This window comes from Lolium perenne, chromosome 1 (assembly GCF_019359855.2).
Source record: "Lolium perenne isolate Kyuss_39 chromosome 1, Kyuss_2.0, whole genome shotgun sequence".
Taxonomy (NCBI): Eukaryota; Viridiplantae; Streptophyta; class Magnoliopsida; order Poales; family Poaceae; genus Lolium; species Lolium perenne.
In genome coordinates, this window is record NC_067244.2 from 193,916,134 (window position 1) to 193,931,309 (window position 15,176).

The 15,176-nt window shown below is 45.5% G+C and overlaps 2 protein-coding genes across 2 annotated transcripts; one reads left to right on the forward strand and one right to left on the reverse strand.

The window, feature by feature from the left end:
* Positions 1-465: 465 nt before the first annotated feature.
* On the forward strand, positions 466-4,401 carry LOC127317314 (UDP-glucuronic acid decarboxylase 2). The gene is made up of 6 exons (XM_071821289.1): positions 466-1,216; positions 2,123-2,270; positions 3,198-3,277; positions 3,379-3,462; positions 3,562-3,636; positions 3,812-4,401. Exons 1-6 carry the CDS (start codon positions 587-589, stop codon positions 4,124-4,126), a joined length of 1,332 nt encoding a protein of 443 aa, XP_071677390.1. The 5' UTR covers positions 466-586; the 3' UTR covers positions 4,127-4,401.
* Positions 4,402-4,482: 81 nt separating this feature from the next.
* On the reverse strand, positions 4,483-8,815 carry LOC127317321 (caffeoylshikimate esterase). Its single transcript, XM_051347882.2, has 8 exons — positions 8,554-8,815; positions 8,313-8,406; positions 8,059-8,091; positions 5,733-5,879; positions 5,518-5,648; positions 5,221-5,358; positions 5,037-5,135; positions 4,483-4,969 (listed from the first exon to the last, which is right to left on the reverse strand). Exons 1-8 carry the CDS (start codon positions 8,572-8,574, stop codon positions 4,610-4,612), a joined length of 1,023 nt encoding a protein of 340 aa, XP_051203842.1. The 5' UTR covers positions 8,575-8,815; the 3' UTR covers positions 4,483-4,609.
* Positions 8,816-15,176: the final 6,361 nt, after the last annotated feature.

Consider the following 15,176-nt stretch of genomic DNA (forward strand, 5'->3'; position numbering starts at 1 on the left):
ATGTCCTATCAATTCATTTGCTGACACAGGCACTAAATAATAACTAAGATAAATATAAATCATATTTGGTATATATCTTGATTTGGTACTCAAAGTAGGGCACTAAATTAATAAGAAATTAAAAACCCTCCACGAAACAATGTATGGAAGTAGTAATCACTAATGACTGACTACCCAAAAAAGAAAAGGAAATGGATCTCAAACGGCTTGCAAACCAGGTTAGGTTTGGAGTAACAAATCAGGCCACTTTCACACTTCCAAGAAACACCCCGGCGCCAGCCGCCGACTGACTGACCAACTCCGGCCGTCGCGATCAGGCGGCGGCCGCACCCCCCAGTCAAACCCACACCGGCCCCGCCCACGGTGAGCCATCTGAGCCGTAGATCACGCATCGGACGGTCCAGAGCCCCCCGCTCGGCACCGCACCGCGTCGTCCACCGGCCCATAAATACCTCCTCCCCGGACTCTGACACGCACCTCACCGCCCCCTACCGACACAAACTGCGGCGAGGTCCCTGAGCCCGAGGTTCGCTCTTACACGGCGGCCCCCCCAGAGTTACTCGGCGATCCGACCAGGTCCCCGGCGATGGCGTCGGAGCTGACCTACCGCGGCGGCGCGTCCCCGTCCGCCGGCGCCGCCGGCGCCGGCGCCTACGACGCGCCGAAGCCCGCCAGCGCCAAGCCGCTCGCGTGGCTGCCCCGCGCCGCCCGCTACGCCGCGGCCGAGCACCGCCCGGTCTTCGCCCTCGCCGGGATGCTCTTCGCCGCCGCCGTCTTCTGCTTCGCCGCCCCCTCCAACCCCGCCACCGCCACCGCCGCCGGCGCCTACTCCTCCGGCGGCGCCGCGGGCGTCTCCAGCTCGCTCGCCCGCTTCTCCGTCGACCCCGCGGCGCGCAACCCCGCGCGCCACTTCGTGGGCGGCAAGGTGCCCCTGGGCCTCAAGCGCAAGGGCCTCCGCGTCCTCGTCACCGGCGGCGCCGGCTTCGTCGGCAGCCACCTCGTCGACCGCCTCGTCGCGCGCGGCGACAGCGTCATCGTCGTCGACAACCTCTTCACGGGCCGCAAGGAGAACGTCATGCACCACTTCGGCAACCCAAACTTCGAGATGATCCGCCACGACGTCGTCGAGCCCATCCTCCTCGAGGTCGACCAGATCTACCACCTCGCATGCCCCGCATCACCCGTACACTACAAGTACAACCCCGTCAAGACAATCATATCCTTTCAACATCTGGTTCTTTACTTTCATACTTGGATCTTGATCATTTGTGCGCAGCTGATCATCGGTAAGAAAAAATGTTTTTTTTTTTACATTTTTCATTTTTTTTTTTGGTGGGAGAGATGCTTGTGGCAAAGAGGGATTTGCTCTTTTGCGTAGCTCTGCCGGTCGCTGCACATCTGGGTAATAGTCAGTCTACGGCCTAAATTTCTGAATCTGGGTTTGCAAGGGGAATTTTTTGGGTGCGTGGAGCTCGGGATTTGCGCCACGTTTCCCTGTGAATTTTTGGAGCTTTCTGCTCGGTACCCGCATCCTGGTCGAAACAGAGCTTGATCCAAATTACCATTTCCACCCACAAACAGTACTACTACCATGTCCTGCATTATGCGAATGACTGAACTAGCGTCTACTTCAATCAGTAGTCTTCAGATTTTCTTTCATATCGAAATATGTCATCTGTACAAATCTGATTAGAATCTGAAGTGCTTGGTATATAGGCAAAGGAGCAAAAGCTGATCCTATCATCGGAGTTCCTAGATGTAGCATACTTAGATCAAAGACTGTTTCTGCACTCCAGTTTAGTTTACTTTGTGATCTGGTAATGGGGAGGAAGGAGAAGAAAAGGCAAAAGCAGACCCACGTTGCGCCTGGATCTGGCTGAGCTGTGGAGTTAGCTTAACTCTGACATAAAGTAGGCCAAAAGAACGTGAGATCCAAGTTGCGACTGTCCCTTTCCCTGCTAAGCAGCTTTGCTTACTGTTCACTTCACATGAATTTCCTTGTGCTTTGCTTTCCCAACAAACCTTTTGGAGGTTCTAGTGTAACAACCAAGTTACTATTATTATGCAATGTTGCGTGTTCTTTGGAAATAGTTTGTGTGATCCTTGACCTTTGAGCTGGCACAAGACCAATGTGGTTGGTACACTCAACATGCTTGGATTGGCAAAGAGGATCGGAGCCAGGTTCCTCCTCACCAGCACCAGTGAGGTCTATGGTGATCCCCTCCAGCACCCTCAGGTGGAGACCTACTGGGGCAATGTCAACCCCATTGGTAAGAGCTCTTCTCCTACTTACTCCGTCAGTTCATTTTCTTTCGTAAGCGCCATAGTGTTGACAGTGCTTGGTTCCTCATTGTGTTGATCGTTTATTGTTACACGAGGTTAGGAAAAATAGTAGATCTGAGTTGTACCATGCATAGTAGAAGCTGCCCAATCTTTGCGTGGCAGGAACTGTTGGGTTCCAAACAAATGATGTTTATGGGCTTCTGGCCTCACATTCATTACGTTTCATACTTCTGTATGATATGGAGAGTAGGTGTACTGAGCATGCATTTTGGGTTGTCCTAGTTTATCCAGTAGTAGTTGTGGAGGTACTTTTGAGTGATTTGATAGTGGTGGTGAATTGAGAATAAAAAAAGGGGTATGCCAGTTGGTTTATTCTGCAGAAGAAAGCACAGGGAAGCCGGCCGAGATGGGCTGTTAAAAAAAAGAGACATGTTCTTGACTAGATGGTTACTGTTGAATCAGAAATCCTTATTTACTCAATTTGGGGAAAGTGGTGTTGGAATCTTACTAGCTGGAGATGCTGGCCGTGGAATCTAGATTAGTTGCCTCCTGCATGCTTTGATTCTTTCTGTTGGAAAGGGACAATTCTGGTTGGTGAAATGTGCTCCTGGAGGGCCAACTTGGTGGATCCCTTCTTAGTAAAGGAAGAAGGGGGCAAAACTATGTTTGCACTTGACCAAACATCCACCAACCAAGCACTTATATCATTTGGGAGCAAACAGAAAAAGGAGGAAAGTGTGTTGAGCTGCTCCACTTTTTCCCTTTTCTAGAACTCGCAGGAGATTTGCGAGTCTATATAGTAAGACAGAGGGAGTTCGTCATAAATGTATTTTTCGCGTACTGTTTAAATTGGTTACATATAAAATATATGCAGAAGTTTGACTGATGTATACATGTCTTTCTCTTCACTTCAGGTGTCAGGAGCTGCTACGATGAGGGCAAGCGTACAGCTGAAACATTGACCATGGACTACCACCGAGGTGCCAACCTTGAGGTATACTGCTACTTATATTGTTGCAAGAACTAGAATTTCCATTTCATTTGTATGAAAATTTATTTTCTTGTGTAGTGAGCACTGATGTTTGTCCAATTCAGGTTAGGATTGCTCGGATCTTTAACACATATGGCCCGCGTATGTGCATTGACGATGGCCGTGTTGTCAGCAACTTTGTTGCTCAGGTAAACACGCTGCTGCTCTGCTAGTTGCGAAATATTATGTATTTTTTTTTACCATTTCTCAATTATACTTAAATGCTCCATGTGTAATTATGGTGGTAGGCTCTAAGGAAGGAGCCTTTGACGGTTTATGGTGATGGCAAGCAGACCAGGAGTTTCCAATACGTTTCTGATCTGGTAAATCTTCTCTAACCATGAATGAAATAAATGTAGCATTGCTATCCGAAATCAGCCTTCCAGTAGCTTTAGCCCTATGACATAACTTTGAAACAAGAATTCTTGTAACAGGGATTCAGCCATCCAATATGACATGGCATTTGCATTCCTTGTACTTATTTTTGTCTTGTTCCAGGTTGAGGGGTTGATGAAGCTGATGGAAGGGGAGCAGATTGGGCCATTCAACTTGGGTAACCCTGGTGAGTTCACCATGCTGGAGCTGGCCAAGGTTGTCCAGGACACCATCGACCCAAATGCGCGGATTGAGTTCCGTGAGAACACTCAGGACGACCCGCACAAGCGCAAGCCAGACATCACCAAAGCCAAGGAGCTCCTCGGGTGGGAGCCAAAGATCGCCCTCCGTGACGGTCTTCCCCTCATGGTCACTGACTTCCGCAAGCGGATCTTCGGCGACCAAGATAGTGCCATCACCGCCACTGGAGGCCAATAAGCGTAGAGCGGAATACAATACTTCACAATTTTGGTGGCCTGCTTCTAGCTTCTTGGTTAATCCTCTTACTGACAAAGCTGTTGCCACGTAGTTCTCGAGGGTTTTACTAAATACCTTGGTTGTTGGTGTAATGTGTCATTCTTTTTGTTGTCGTTTTTTCTGTCAGTCTCAACTATACCGGATGTTCCAGTTAAATTGTCAGAGATAAACCTGGATCTTCTAATTCTTTGTTGAGATGATAGCATTATATGTGGTATAAATTACATGTTCTCTCAGGAATGTGCATCTGTTCTGCTGCCTCAGGAAGCTAATATTTCTCCAGAACAGCAGAAAATTAGTCGGTAACAAAAACCATCTGTTCCAGCTGAGAACGCGAGATTTTATTCAGATTATTTATTGAGCATTCGTGCAGCACACTATTTACATCTTTTCACCTGCTGCTTTTTTTCCACACATATAGCTCTGGATGAATTATTTCAATGTTTACATTCTACATTGCCCACAGGGGAAGCAGCCTCGCCGCCGACCCTGAGGCTGGCCGTGTATCAAAGTGCTGTTGCTGTCAATGTTGCTGAACTCACAGGACACCTGTTGGTAAGTTGCAGGTTCTGACGGAGCTCTTACCCGACCATCCTGGCTGCGCTCCTTGAGCCAGGCGACGATGTCAGCAAAGACCAGCTCCACATTGTCGTCAGGCTCACCGGCGGTGAGGCCGTGCCACATTCCTGGATAAAGCTTGATAGTCTTGTCTGCGCTGGTGGCGCGCTCGTACAATGCCTGGCTCACCTCCGGATCGGTCACCGTGTCGGCTTTGCCGTGCAGGATGAAGAAGGGCATCTTCACCTGTTGATCACCATATTCAGAGAAGTGCAGGACAAGTCATGGAAGCAGCACCCTGAAGATTCAGTACCTCCGACAAGCTGTCTTCGACATCCATGCTGGTTCTCAGCAGCTCCAGCGCTGTCTTGAGCCGTGGCTTGTCCTGGTAGATGAGCTTGTTCTTCCTGATCTGCTCCCAGTGCCAGAAGGGATAGTTGTTATTCAGGCAAGCAGATGCTACCAGATATACTGAAACCAATAGAGTTTCGCCAAACCTTTTCGCGCTTGACAGGATCCTTGAATGCCGAGTCAATGACGTCTTTCGTCGGGACGATCTTCCACGTCGGGATGAGCTCCTCCACCTGCGTCAGGAGGGTGACCACCACCGGATGCGGTTTCACCTTCTCTGATATCTGCACCAGCATGACAAAAACACAACTCGCACTTGAGCCAGGCAGGCAGTTGCAACAAAAATTATATAGCTCATTTGAGCCAGTACTGGATCTTGTTATTCCGTTATCTATGGAAAAAAAGAAGTTGCAGCAAAATTTTCAGTCCAGGCTGATCTGCACCTTGCACATTGGGGCCGCGAGGACGGCGCCATCCCAAAATGTTGGGTCCTTCCTGTGCAGCAGCAGAGCAACGGCGCCGCCCATGGACTCACCATACAGGAACCGGCTTTTCCTTCTGTACTCCTCCATGTCTGTAAACAGAATGCTGCACTCCCATCATTCATCTTAGCCGATATACCCAATTCCATACATTTACAGAGGTATGGTTTTCTTACCGCAGATGGACTTGAAGAAACGGTCGCAGTCCGCGACGAGGTGGTCGAACTTCTGGATGTAGCATCTGGCACCCGTGGACTTGCCATGGCCTTCGTAGTCGATGCCAAACACACCGAACCCCGCCGCGGCCAACTTGACCCCACATGCTGACAGGAAATAACAGTGTTCTCACTATAAGATAAGAGTGTACCTACTAACTTAATGAGCCAAGTCAAATGTATATATTATCCCATGCAACATCGTCTAGTCTAGTGATAATTTGCAGGCCGAATAGAACAGTTTCATCCCAGTTACCATCAAACCAAAACTTGCAGGACAAAGTAGTTAGCTGCATCAGAGCAACAAAATGTAGGAACTAGATCTTTTTCTGTGATTGTAAGCAAAACAGCGATAGCGATGTACCAGGAATGAGAAAGTAGTTAGTTACATCATCAGGGCCAGTCTGGAATCTGAAGTTTCTGAAGTTGACACTAGGAAGAAAAGGACCACTTCTACAATCATAAAAGTCATGCCTGTTTATTCAAGTGATCACATAGATAATGTATTGCTGGCAGTCAAATCTTTTATTTCCATTCTTCTGGGCAGGAAAGTGACTTGTACTGGAATTATGCGGAGCAGGTTTCAGCGTAAAGGACTCTGATGCATGCAAAGCTTACCCAGCACACAGTGCATAAAGAATTTGATAAGATGCAACAAAGATGGCCCAGCACGGAGAAGGATGGCCCATACGCCGATCTGAAAATCTTTGTACAATCTGCTTGTGGAATATAACAAAGATGAAGTATAAAGAGAACAAAGGCGCCTGAAGTCAAATCAGAACCAATTTTTCTAGAATTCCATGTTATCTATATAGATTTGTCATACTAAAAGGAAATATCACTTGATTGAACTTGAGTAGTAGTGCGTTGCCATCATCCTCCCTCTTTATCAAAAGCATATATTTTGCTTGCAGCCAAACAAAAGGACCCCATCACAACAAGTGAGAAGAGTGTTATCAACTAACACCTAAATTATAAAGCTTTGCTTGATCTCTATGGAAAGAGTAGACAGGAAAATAGAAGGAGATCTGATTCTTTTTTGTCTGGCAAAAATTTACTCAGGCGGCAGGAGTCTGCATTGGAAACTACCCAATAATGGCCATAACACTCCGTCCAAAAGCAAAGGGCTAATACAAGCAAGGGTACAGTAGCAGTTCTTGTCTGGCATGTGCTAAGTGCTAACTCCTTTCTACATCAAGGTTTTCTAGACAGCGAAGCTTAGAGCGTAGCTGTACAGTTTTTTCTTGTCTGCCTTTGCTGTTTCACTGTTTTTCCTTTTCTCTTTGGTTTGTACTTTGCGGGTGTCGACGATCTCTTCTAATACAAATGATACACATTTAATTGGAGAAAAAAGGTTTTCTAGACAAACTTGATGCTGAAACATGCGTATTGCAGCAGCCCCTGAAAGCCGCTTTATTTCTTTTGGAAAAAGTGGTAAAGTATCTATCACCAGCAAGTAGTTCCCTATCAGCATCTATAACCTTTTCTTTAGAGTGCACGGCAATGATCTCTGGTCGCGAATTTTCTATTCGTGTCCTACAGATCTTTTCTATCTACGATCTTCTTCCGTAGATAAGCGAGGCTTCATGGCGCAAGTAGCACATAGACAATAAAACCAATTGACCTGAATAGCCTATACGGAATAGCTTACAGAAGAGGATCTACTAGAGGCTAAATTGCTAGTTATAGGAAGGAACAAGAAATCACCTGGAGATGCACAAAGCCAACATTAGACAACATTTTCTCTGATTTTCAACAGAATGTAATGTAATGCAAAATTGTTTAACTGTATCAGTAACTATGTAATGTAATAGTCCGCAGCGCTCTTTCTATTTTAAGACAAAGTTGTTATATCTTTGGACAGATCAAAGTTTGCCAGAATGACAGGAGAATGCCCCTGGCATGGCAAGCACCGGAGGAAATAAAGGGCGGTTGTCTCTCCCATGCCCTCCTAACAACCAAGCTGACGCATGCATCTAGAAGGATCAATGACACTAACATATATAAAGCCTAGATCCATCCACAATGCATGCATGTGAAGTCATGGATGATGTGAGTGAGATATATTCAATAAAATGCATGGAAGGCCTATATGCATTTAATAAATAGCCTTATATGAGATGTACGCAGACCGAGAAAATAATAAGTGAAACATTATCTTGTAGCTAGGCATCCATACCCCAATCGTCAAACTTCTTAAGTTTCTCTGAAACTATGTCTAAAGCAAAAGGGGAAATGAACGGAGATAGGCATCTTGAAGGTTCAAGTAGGCATTACGCATTAGTACCTTTCATGAAGACACTGCATTCCATTCCATACCCTGAAGCAAATGAACACACATGGAAGAAAAAGAAAAGGGGTCAATATATATAAAATGATCGATCAAGACACAAAACTGCTTGTATTCTTTAAGTACTGCACATATCTGGGAATTACTTGCTACTAAAGCATTGAAATATGCAAGGTTTGGGATGGTCGAATCGCAAACTGAGGAAGTAGTAGAGAGCAGTGATGGAGTTTGATTAGCAGCGGTAGCGGTACCATGGCAAAGGAAGACGAGCGCCTTGGGCGAGGGAGAAGCGGGCAGCCATCCGCACGTGAAGAGCTGCACCCCCCTGGGATTCATCACATATTCCTGCAGGATCATGCAACCATCAAAATGACTCTTTTTAGAAACAAAAACTCATTGTAAATCCGATCAGGCGTGCACCATCGTTGTTTATATACAGATGTATATGCAAGCAATACAAAGATCAATCATGGATTGACTTCTGAGGCTCACCTCATGGTATTCCACATCCATCTTCCTGATCCACGCGCAAGAATTAAGCAGATGGGATCACGATAATTAATGGTGGAGATTCTGGAGGATGAGAGATAGAAACGGAAGGGGCAGAGAGAGAGAGAGAGAGAGAGAGAGGATAGGATTCTAGAGAGGGATAGAGGAGGTTGATCAGGGGGGCTAGCAGGAGGAAGAAGGGAGGGGGGAGACGGAGGGAACACGTGCCATGCGAACGCACGTCTCTGTATAGGAAGAGGGGAAGGAGGATGGAGACGATCGGTTAATTGGACCTGGATTTTCTGTGGGCTGGAGCCGTTTTGGGGAACAGCCTGCAACGTTATACCAGATCGACGGCTGTATTTGCCCAATTTTGCAAAGATGAATACTTCCTCTATTCCATTGAGTAAGGCGCGTCCATGTTATTTCTTTAACTAAAAATTATTTTAAATATATAAAAATTGTTGGTATAGAATTAGCATCATTTGATGATGTTTTCAAATACGCATATTTCATGGCTACTGGTGTATACCACGCTACGGTCATCCCGCTGCCTAAATGGGCTAGAGACAGGATCAACAAGATTGCCAGGACCTTCGTCTGGGCGGGGGACGAGGGAGAACATGCGGCCCAAGGGAAAGCCCTCGTGAATTGGAAAACGGTGTGCAGACCGAAGACTCTGGGGGGCTTGGGAATGCCGGATATTGAAAGATCTGGAAGAGCCTTAAGGCTCCGCTGGCCTTGGCTGCAATGGACCGACCCCGAGCGTACGTGGGCGGGATCAAAGCTTCCTTGTGATGATGCTGACATGGCGCTTTTCAGGGCATCCACCAAGATCACTATTGGCAACGGAAAGCTTACCTCCTTCTGGCACGACAACTGGTGTGGACGGGGCCCCCTTTCGACTTGGGCGCCTAACCTTTTCAAAATCGCCTCCAGGAAAAACCGCACAGTTGCCAAAAAGTTGAGCGACAACAACTGGATCCGCTCCGTCATCAGGATCACCACACCCACGCAGCTGGCGCAATATTTGGAGCTTTGGGACATCATCCAAGCCGTCATCTTGACCCCTGAGCAACCAGACTCCATTGCATGGAATCTCACTACCGACTCGACTTACAGTGCTAGCTCTGCTTACAAGGCCCAGTTCTTCGGTGGTCATGCAAGATTTCTCGCAACAAAGATTTGGGCTGCTCACGCCGAGTCGAAGTGCAAGCTTTTTTGCCTGGCTTGCCCTGCACGGAAAGCTGCTCACTGCAGATATGCTCGCCATTAGGGGCTGGCCACATGAACCTCTATGTCCTTTATGTCTACATGTGCCCGAGACGACAAACCACCTATGCAAGGATTGCCCCTTCACTATGGCCATTTGGAACCGGATGAAGACTTGGGACAACGATGACAGCCCAGACAATCGCCACGTCCACCATTCCATCTCTGAGTGGTGGGATGACTTGATCTCCGGAAAGGCTATTAAAGAACAGAAACGCATCAGCGGCCGGTTGAATGGATCGTAGCGGACTAGAGGGGGGTGAATGGACGCTACACAAATTTTAAGCCTTTTTCAGTTTTAGCGGTGCGGAAGGTAAAGGTGATTGCTTTAGTGGTGGAGGTGTTCCTAGTATGATCCTAGGCAAGTGCAACAAGTAAAGGAAATAAGCATGGTAGTAAGCGTAAGCAGCGGGACAACCGGATGGCGCGGAGACGAGGCGAGGTTTGTTTCCCGCAGTTCCTCTCAAAAAAGAGAGTACGTCTGCGTTGAGGAGGTGCTAGCCTCACACAAGAGGCTAGGAGGCCACACCATGAAGGAAGGCCTCACCTTCTTCCTCGAGAGAGCTCCACAAAGGGGCTCCCCCTTCTCCACTATGGCACCGGTCGAGGTGGTGGTTCCTTCACAAGGTTGGGGCGAGCTCCACAACACTAGGAGGCTCCCAACAACCTATGGAGCTAGCACAACACCAAGCTAGCCTCCATAGGTGCACTCCTCCAAGATCCCACCATAGGAACCCTAACTCCAAGATCCACTAAGGACTAGCAAGAATTGGTGAAATCTCTCTTGGTAGAACTATAGATCGGGGCCTCCTCCACCACTCCTCAAAATTTGGGCAAGATTGGTTGGATGGTTGGGGAGATCCTCAAGGTTTAAGCTCAGCAACAATGGAGGAGAGAGAGAAGAGATAAAATCGTGTTGGGGAAGAAGAGCCCTCTAAATAGGCCCCCCGAAATCGAACTGTTATCTGCAGTTTTTGCCTAAGCGGTACTACCGCTTTGGTAAGCGGTACTACTGATACGCGTACATCACGCGACCGTTGGGAACCCCAAGAGGAAGGTGTGATGCGTACAGCGGCAAGTTTTCCCTCAGTAAGAAACCAAGGTTTATCGAACCAGTAGGAGCCAAGAAGCACGTTGAAGGTTGATGGCGGCGAGATGTAGTGCGGCGCAACACCAGGGATTCCGGCGCCAACGTGGAACCTGCACAACACAACCAAAGTACTTTGCCCCAACGAAACAGTGAGGTTGTCAATCTCACCGGCTTGCTGTAACAAAGGATTAGATGTATAGTGTGGATGATGATTGTTTGCAGAAAACAGTAGAACAAGTATTGCAGTAGATTGTATTCGATGTAAAAGAATGGACCGGGGTCCACAGTTTACTAGAGGTGTCTCTCCCATAAGATAAATAGCATGTTGGGTGAACAAATTACAGTTGGGCAATTGACAAATAGAGAGGGCATGACAATGCACATACATGATATGATGAGTATTGTGAGATTTAATTGGGCATTACGACAAAGTACATAGACCGCTATCCAGCATGCATCTATGCCTAAAAAGTCCACCTTCAGGTTATCATCCGAACTCCTTCCAGTATTAAGTTGAAAACAACAGACAATTGCATTAAGTATGGTGCGTAATGTAATCAATAACTACATCCTCGGACATAGCATCAATGTTTTATCCCTAGTGGCAACAGCACATCCACAACCTTAGAACTTTCTGTCACCGTCCTGCATTTAATGGAGGCATGAACCCACTATCGAGCATAAATACTCCCTCTTGGAGTTAAGAGTAAAAACTTGGCCAGAGCCTCTACTAATAACGGAGAGCATGCAAGATCATAAACAACACATAGGTAATAGATTTATAATCAACATAACATAGTATTCTCTATCCATCGGATCCCAACAAACACAACATATAGCATTACAGATAGATGATCTTGATCATGTTAGGCAGCTCACAAGACCCGACAATGAAGCATAATTAGGAGAAGACGACCATCTAGCTACTGCTATGGACCCATAGTCCAGGGGTGAACTACTCACTCATCACTCCGGAGGTGACCATGGCGGTGAAGAGTCCTCCGGGAGATGATTCCCCTCTCCGGTAGGGTGCCGGAGGCGATCTCATGAATCCCCCAAGATGGGATTGGCGGCGGCGGCGTCTCTGGAAGGTTTTCCGTATCGTGGATCTCGGTACTGGGGGTTTCGCGACAAAAGCTATTTGTAGGCGGAAGGGCGGAGTCGGAGGGCTGACGGGGGCCCCACACGCTAGGGCCACGCGGGCCCCCCCTGGGCCGCGCCGCCCTAGTGTGGCGGCGCCCCGTGGCCCCACTTCGTCTCTCCCTCGGACTTCTGGAAGCTTCGTGTGAAAATAGGCCCCCGGGCGTTGATTTCGTCCAATTCCGAGAATATTTCCTTACTAGGATTTCTGAAACCAAAAACAGAAACAAAGAATCGGCTCTTCGGCATCTCGTTAATAGGTTAGTGCCAGAAAATGCATAAATATGACATAAAGTATGCATAAAACATGTAGATATCATCAATAATGTGGCATGGAACATAAGAAATTATCGATACGTCGGAGACGTATCAGCATCCCCAAGCTTAGTTTCTGCTCGTCCCGAGCAGGTAAACGATAACAAAGATAATTTCTGGAGTGACATGCCATCATAACCTTGATCATACTATTGTAAGCATATGTAATGAATGCAGCGATCAAAACAATGGTAAATGACATGAGTAAACAAATGAATCATATAGCAAAGACTTTTCATGAATAGTACTTCAAGACAAGCATCAATAAGTCTTGCATAAGAGTTAACTCATAAAGCAATAATTCAAAGTAAAGGTATTGAAGCAACACAAGGGAAGATTAAGTTTCAGCGGTTGCTTTCAACTTATAACATGTATATCTCATGGATAGTTGTCAATGTAAAGTAATATAACAAGTGCAATATGCAAGTATGTAGGAATCAATGCACAGTTCACACAAGTGTTTGCTTCTTGAGGTGGAGAGAGATAGGTGAACTGACTCAACATAAAAGTAAAAGAAAGGCCCTTCACAGAGGGAAGCATTGATTGCTATATTTGTGCTAGAGCTTTGGTTTTGAAAACAAGAAACAATTTTGTCAACGGTAGTAATAAAGCATATGTGTTATGTAAATTATATCTTACAAGTTGCAAGCCTCATGCATAGTATACTAATAGTGCACGCACCTTGTCCTAATTAGCTTGGATTACCTGGATTATCATTGCAATGCATATGTTTTAACCAAGTGTCACAAAGGGGTACCTCTATGCCGCCTGTACAAAGGTCTAAGGAGAAAGCTCGCATCGGATTTCTCGCTATTGATTATTCTCAACTTAGACATCCATACCGGGACAACATAGACAACAGATAATAGACTCCTCTTTTATGCATAAGCATTCAACAACAATTAATTTTCTCATATGAGATTGAGGATATATATTTGTCCAAAACTGAAACTTCCACCATGGATCATGGCTTTAGTTAGCGGCCCAATGTTCTTCTCTAACATTATGTATGCTCTAACCATTCTAGCGGTAAATCTCCCTTACTTCAGACAAGACGGACATGCATAGCAACTCACATGATATTCAACAAAGAGTAGTTGATGGCGTCCCCAGGAACATGGTAATCGCACAACAAGCAACTTAATAAGAGATAAAGTGCATAAGTACATATTCAATACCACAATAGTTTTTAGACTATTTGTCCCATGAGCTATATATTGCAAAGGTAGAGGATAGAAATTTAAAGGTAGCACTCAAGCAATTTACTTTGGAATGGCGGAGAAATACCATGTAGTAGGTAGGTATGGTGGACACAAATGGCATAGTGGTTGGCTCAAGGATTTTGGATGCATGAGAAGTATTCCCTCTCGATACAAGGCTTAGGCTAGCAAGGTTTATTTGAAACAAACACAAGGATGAAACGGTGCAGCAAAACTTACATAAAAGACATATTATAAATATTATAAGACTCTACACCGTCTTCCTTGTTGTTCAAACTCAATACTAGAAATTATCTAGACCTTAGAGAGACCAATTATGCAAACCAAATTTTAGCAAGCTCTATGTATTTCTTCATTAATAGGTGCAAAGTATATGATGCAAGAGCTTAAACATGAGCACAACAATTTCCAAGTATCACATTATCCAAGACATTTTAGCAATTACTACACGTATCATTTTCCGATTCCAACCATATAATAGTTTAACGAAGAAGATTCAACCTTCACCATGAATATTATGAGTAAAGCCTAAGGACATATTTGTCCATATGCAACAGCGGAGCGTGTCTCTCTCCCACACAAAGAATGCTAGGATCCATTTTATTCAAACAAAACAAAAACAAAAACAAACCGACGCTCCAAGCAAAGTACATAAGATGTGATGGAATAAAAATATAGTTTCACTAGAGGAACCTGATAATGTTGTCGATGAAGAAGGGGATGCCTTGGGCATCCCCAAGCTTAGACGCTTGAGTCTTCTTGAAATATGCAGGGGTAAACCACCGGGGCATCCCCAAGCTTAGAGCTTTCACTCTCCTTGATCATACTGTATCATCTCCCTCTCTTGATCCTTGAAAACTTCCTCCACACCAAACTCAAAACAACTCATTAGAGGGTTAGTGCACAGTCAAAATTTACATGTTCAGAGGTGACACAATCATTCTTAACACTTCTGGACATTGCACAAAGCTACTGAAAGTTAATGGAATAGAAAAATCCATCAAGCATAGCAAAACAGGCAATGCGAAATAAAAGGCAGAATCTGTCAAAACAGAACAGTTCGTAAAGACGAATTTTATTGAGGCACCAGACTTGCTCAAATGAAAATGCTCAAATTGAATGAAAGTTGCGTACATATCTGGGGATCACTCACGTAAATTGGCATAATTTTCTGAGTTACCTACAGAGAATTATACCTAGATTCGTGACAGCAAAGAAATCTGTTTCTGCGCAGTAATCCAAATCTAGTATGAACCTTACTATCAACGACTTTACTTGGCACAACAATGCACAAAACTAAGATAAGGAGAGGTTGCTACAGTAGTAACAACTTCCAAGACTCAAATATAAAATAAAAGTATTGCAGTAAAAACATGGGTTGTCTCCCATAAGCGATTTTCTTTAACGCCTTTCAGCTTGGCGCAGAAAGTGTGTATCAAGTATTATCAAGAGACGAAGCATCAACATCATAATTTGTTCTAATGATAGAATCAAAAGGTAACTTCATTCTCTTTCTAGGGAAGTGTTCCATACCTTTCTTGAGAGGAAATTGATATTTAATATTACCTTCCTTCATATCAATGATAGCA

Excerpts from the sequence above, each read along its gene's own strand:
- LOC127317314 (XM_071821289.1), top strand. The coding sequence starts at position 587 with ATGGCGTCGGAGCTGACCTACCGCGGCGGCGCGTCCCCGTCCGCCGGC. Across the intron at positions 3,278-3,378 it reads ACCGAGGTGCCAACCTTGAG|GTTAGGATTGCTCGGATCTT; the intron begins GTATACTGCTAC and ends TGTCCAATTCAG. Across the intron at positions 3,637-3,811 it reads TCCAATACGTTTCTGATCTG|GTTGAGGGGTTGATGAAGCT; the intron begins GTAAATCTTCTC and ends GTCTTGTTCCAG.
- LOC127317321 (XM_051347882.2), bottom strand. The coding sequence starts at position 8,574 with ATGGATGTGGAATACCATGAG. Across the intron at positions 5,359-5,517 it reads TCGCGGCCCCAATGTGCAAG|ATATCAGAGAAGGTGAAACC; the intron begins GTGCAGATCAGC and ends ATGCTGGTGCAG. Across the intron at positions 4,970-5,036 it reads TCGAAGACAGCTTGTCGGAG|GTGAAGATGCCCTTCTTCAT; the intron begins GTACTGAATCTT and ends GGTGATCAACAG.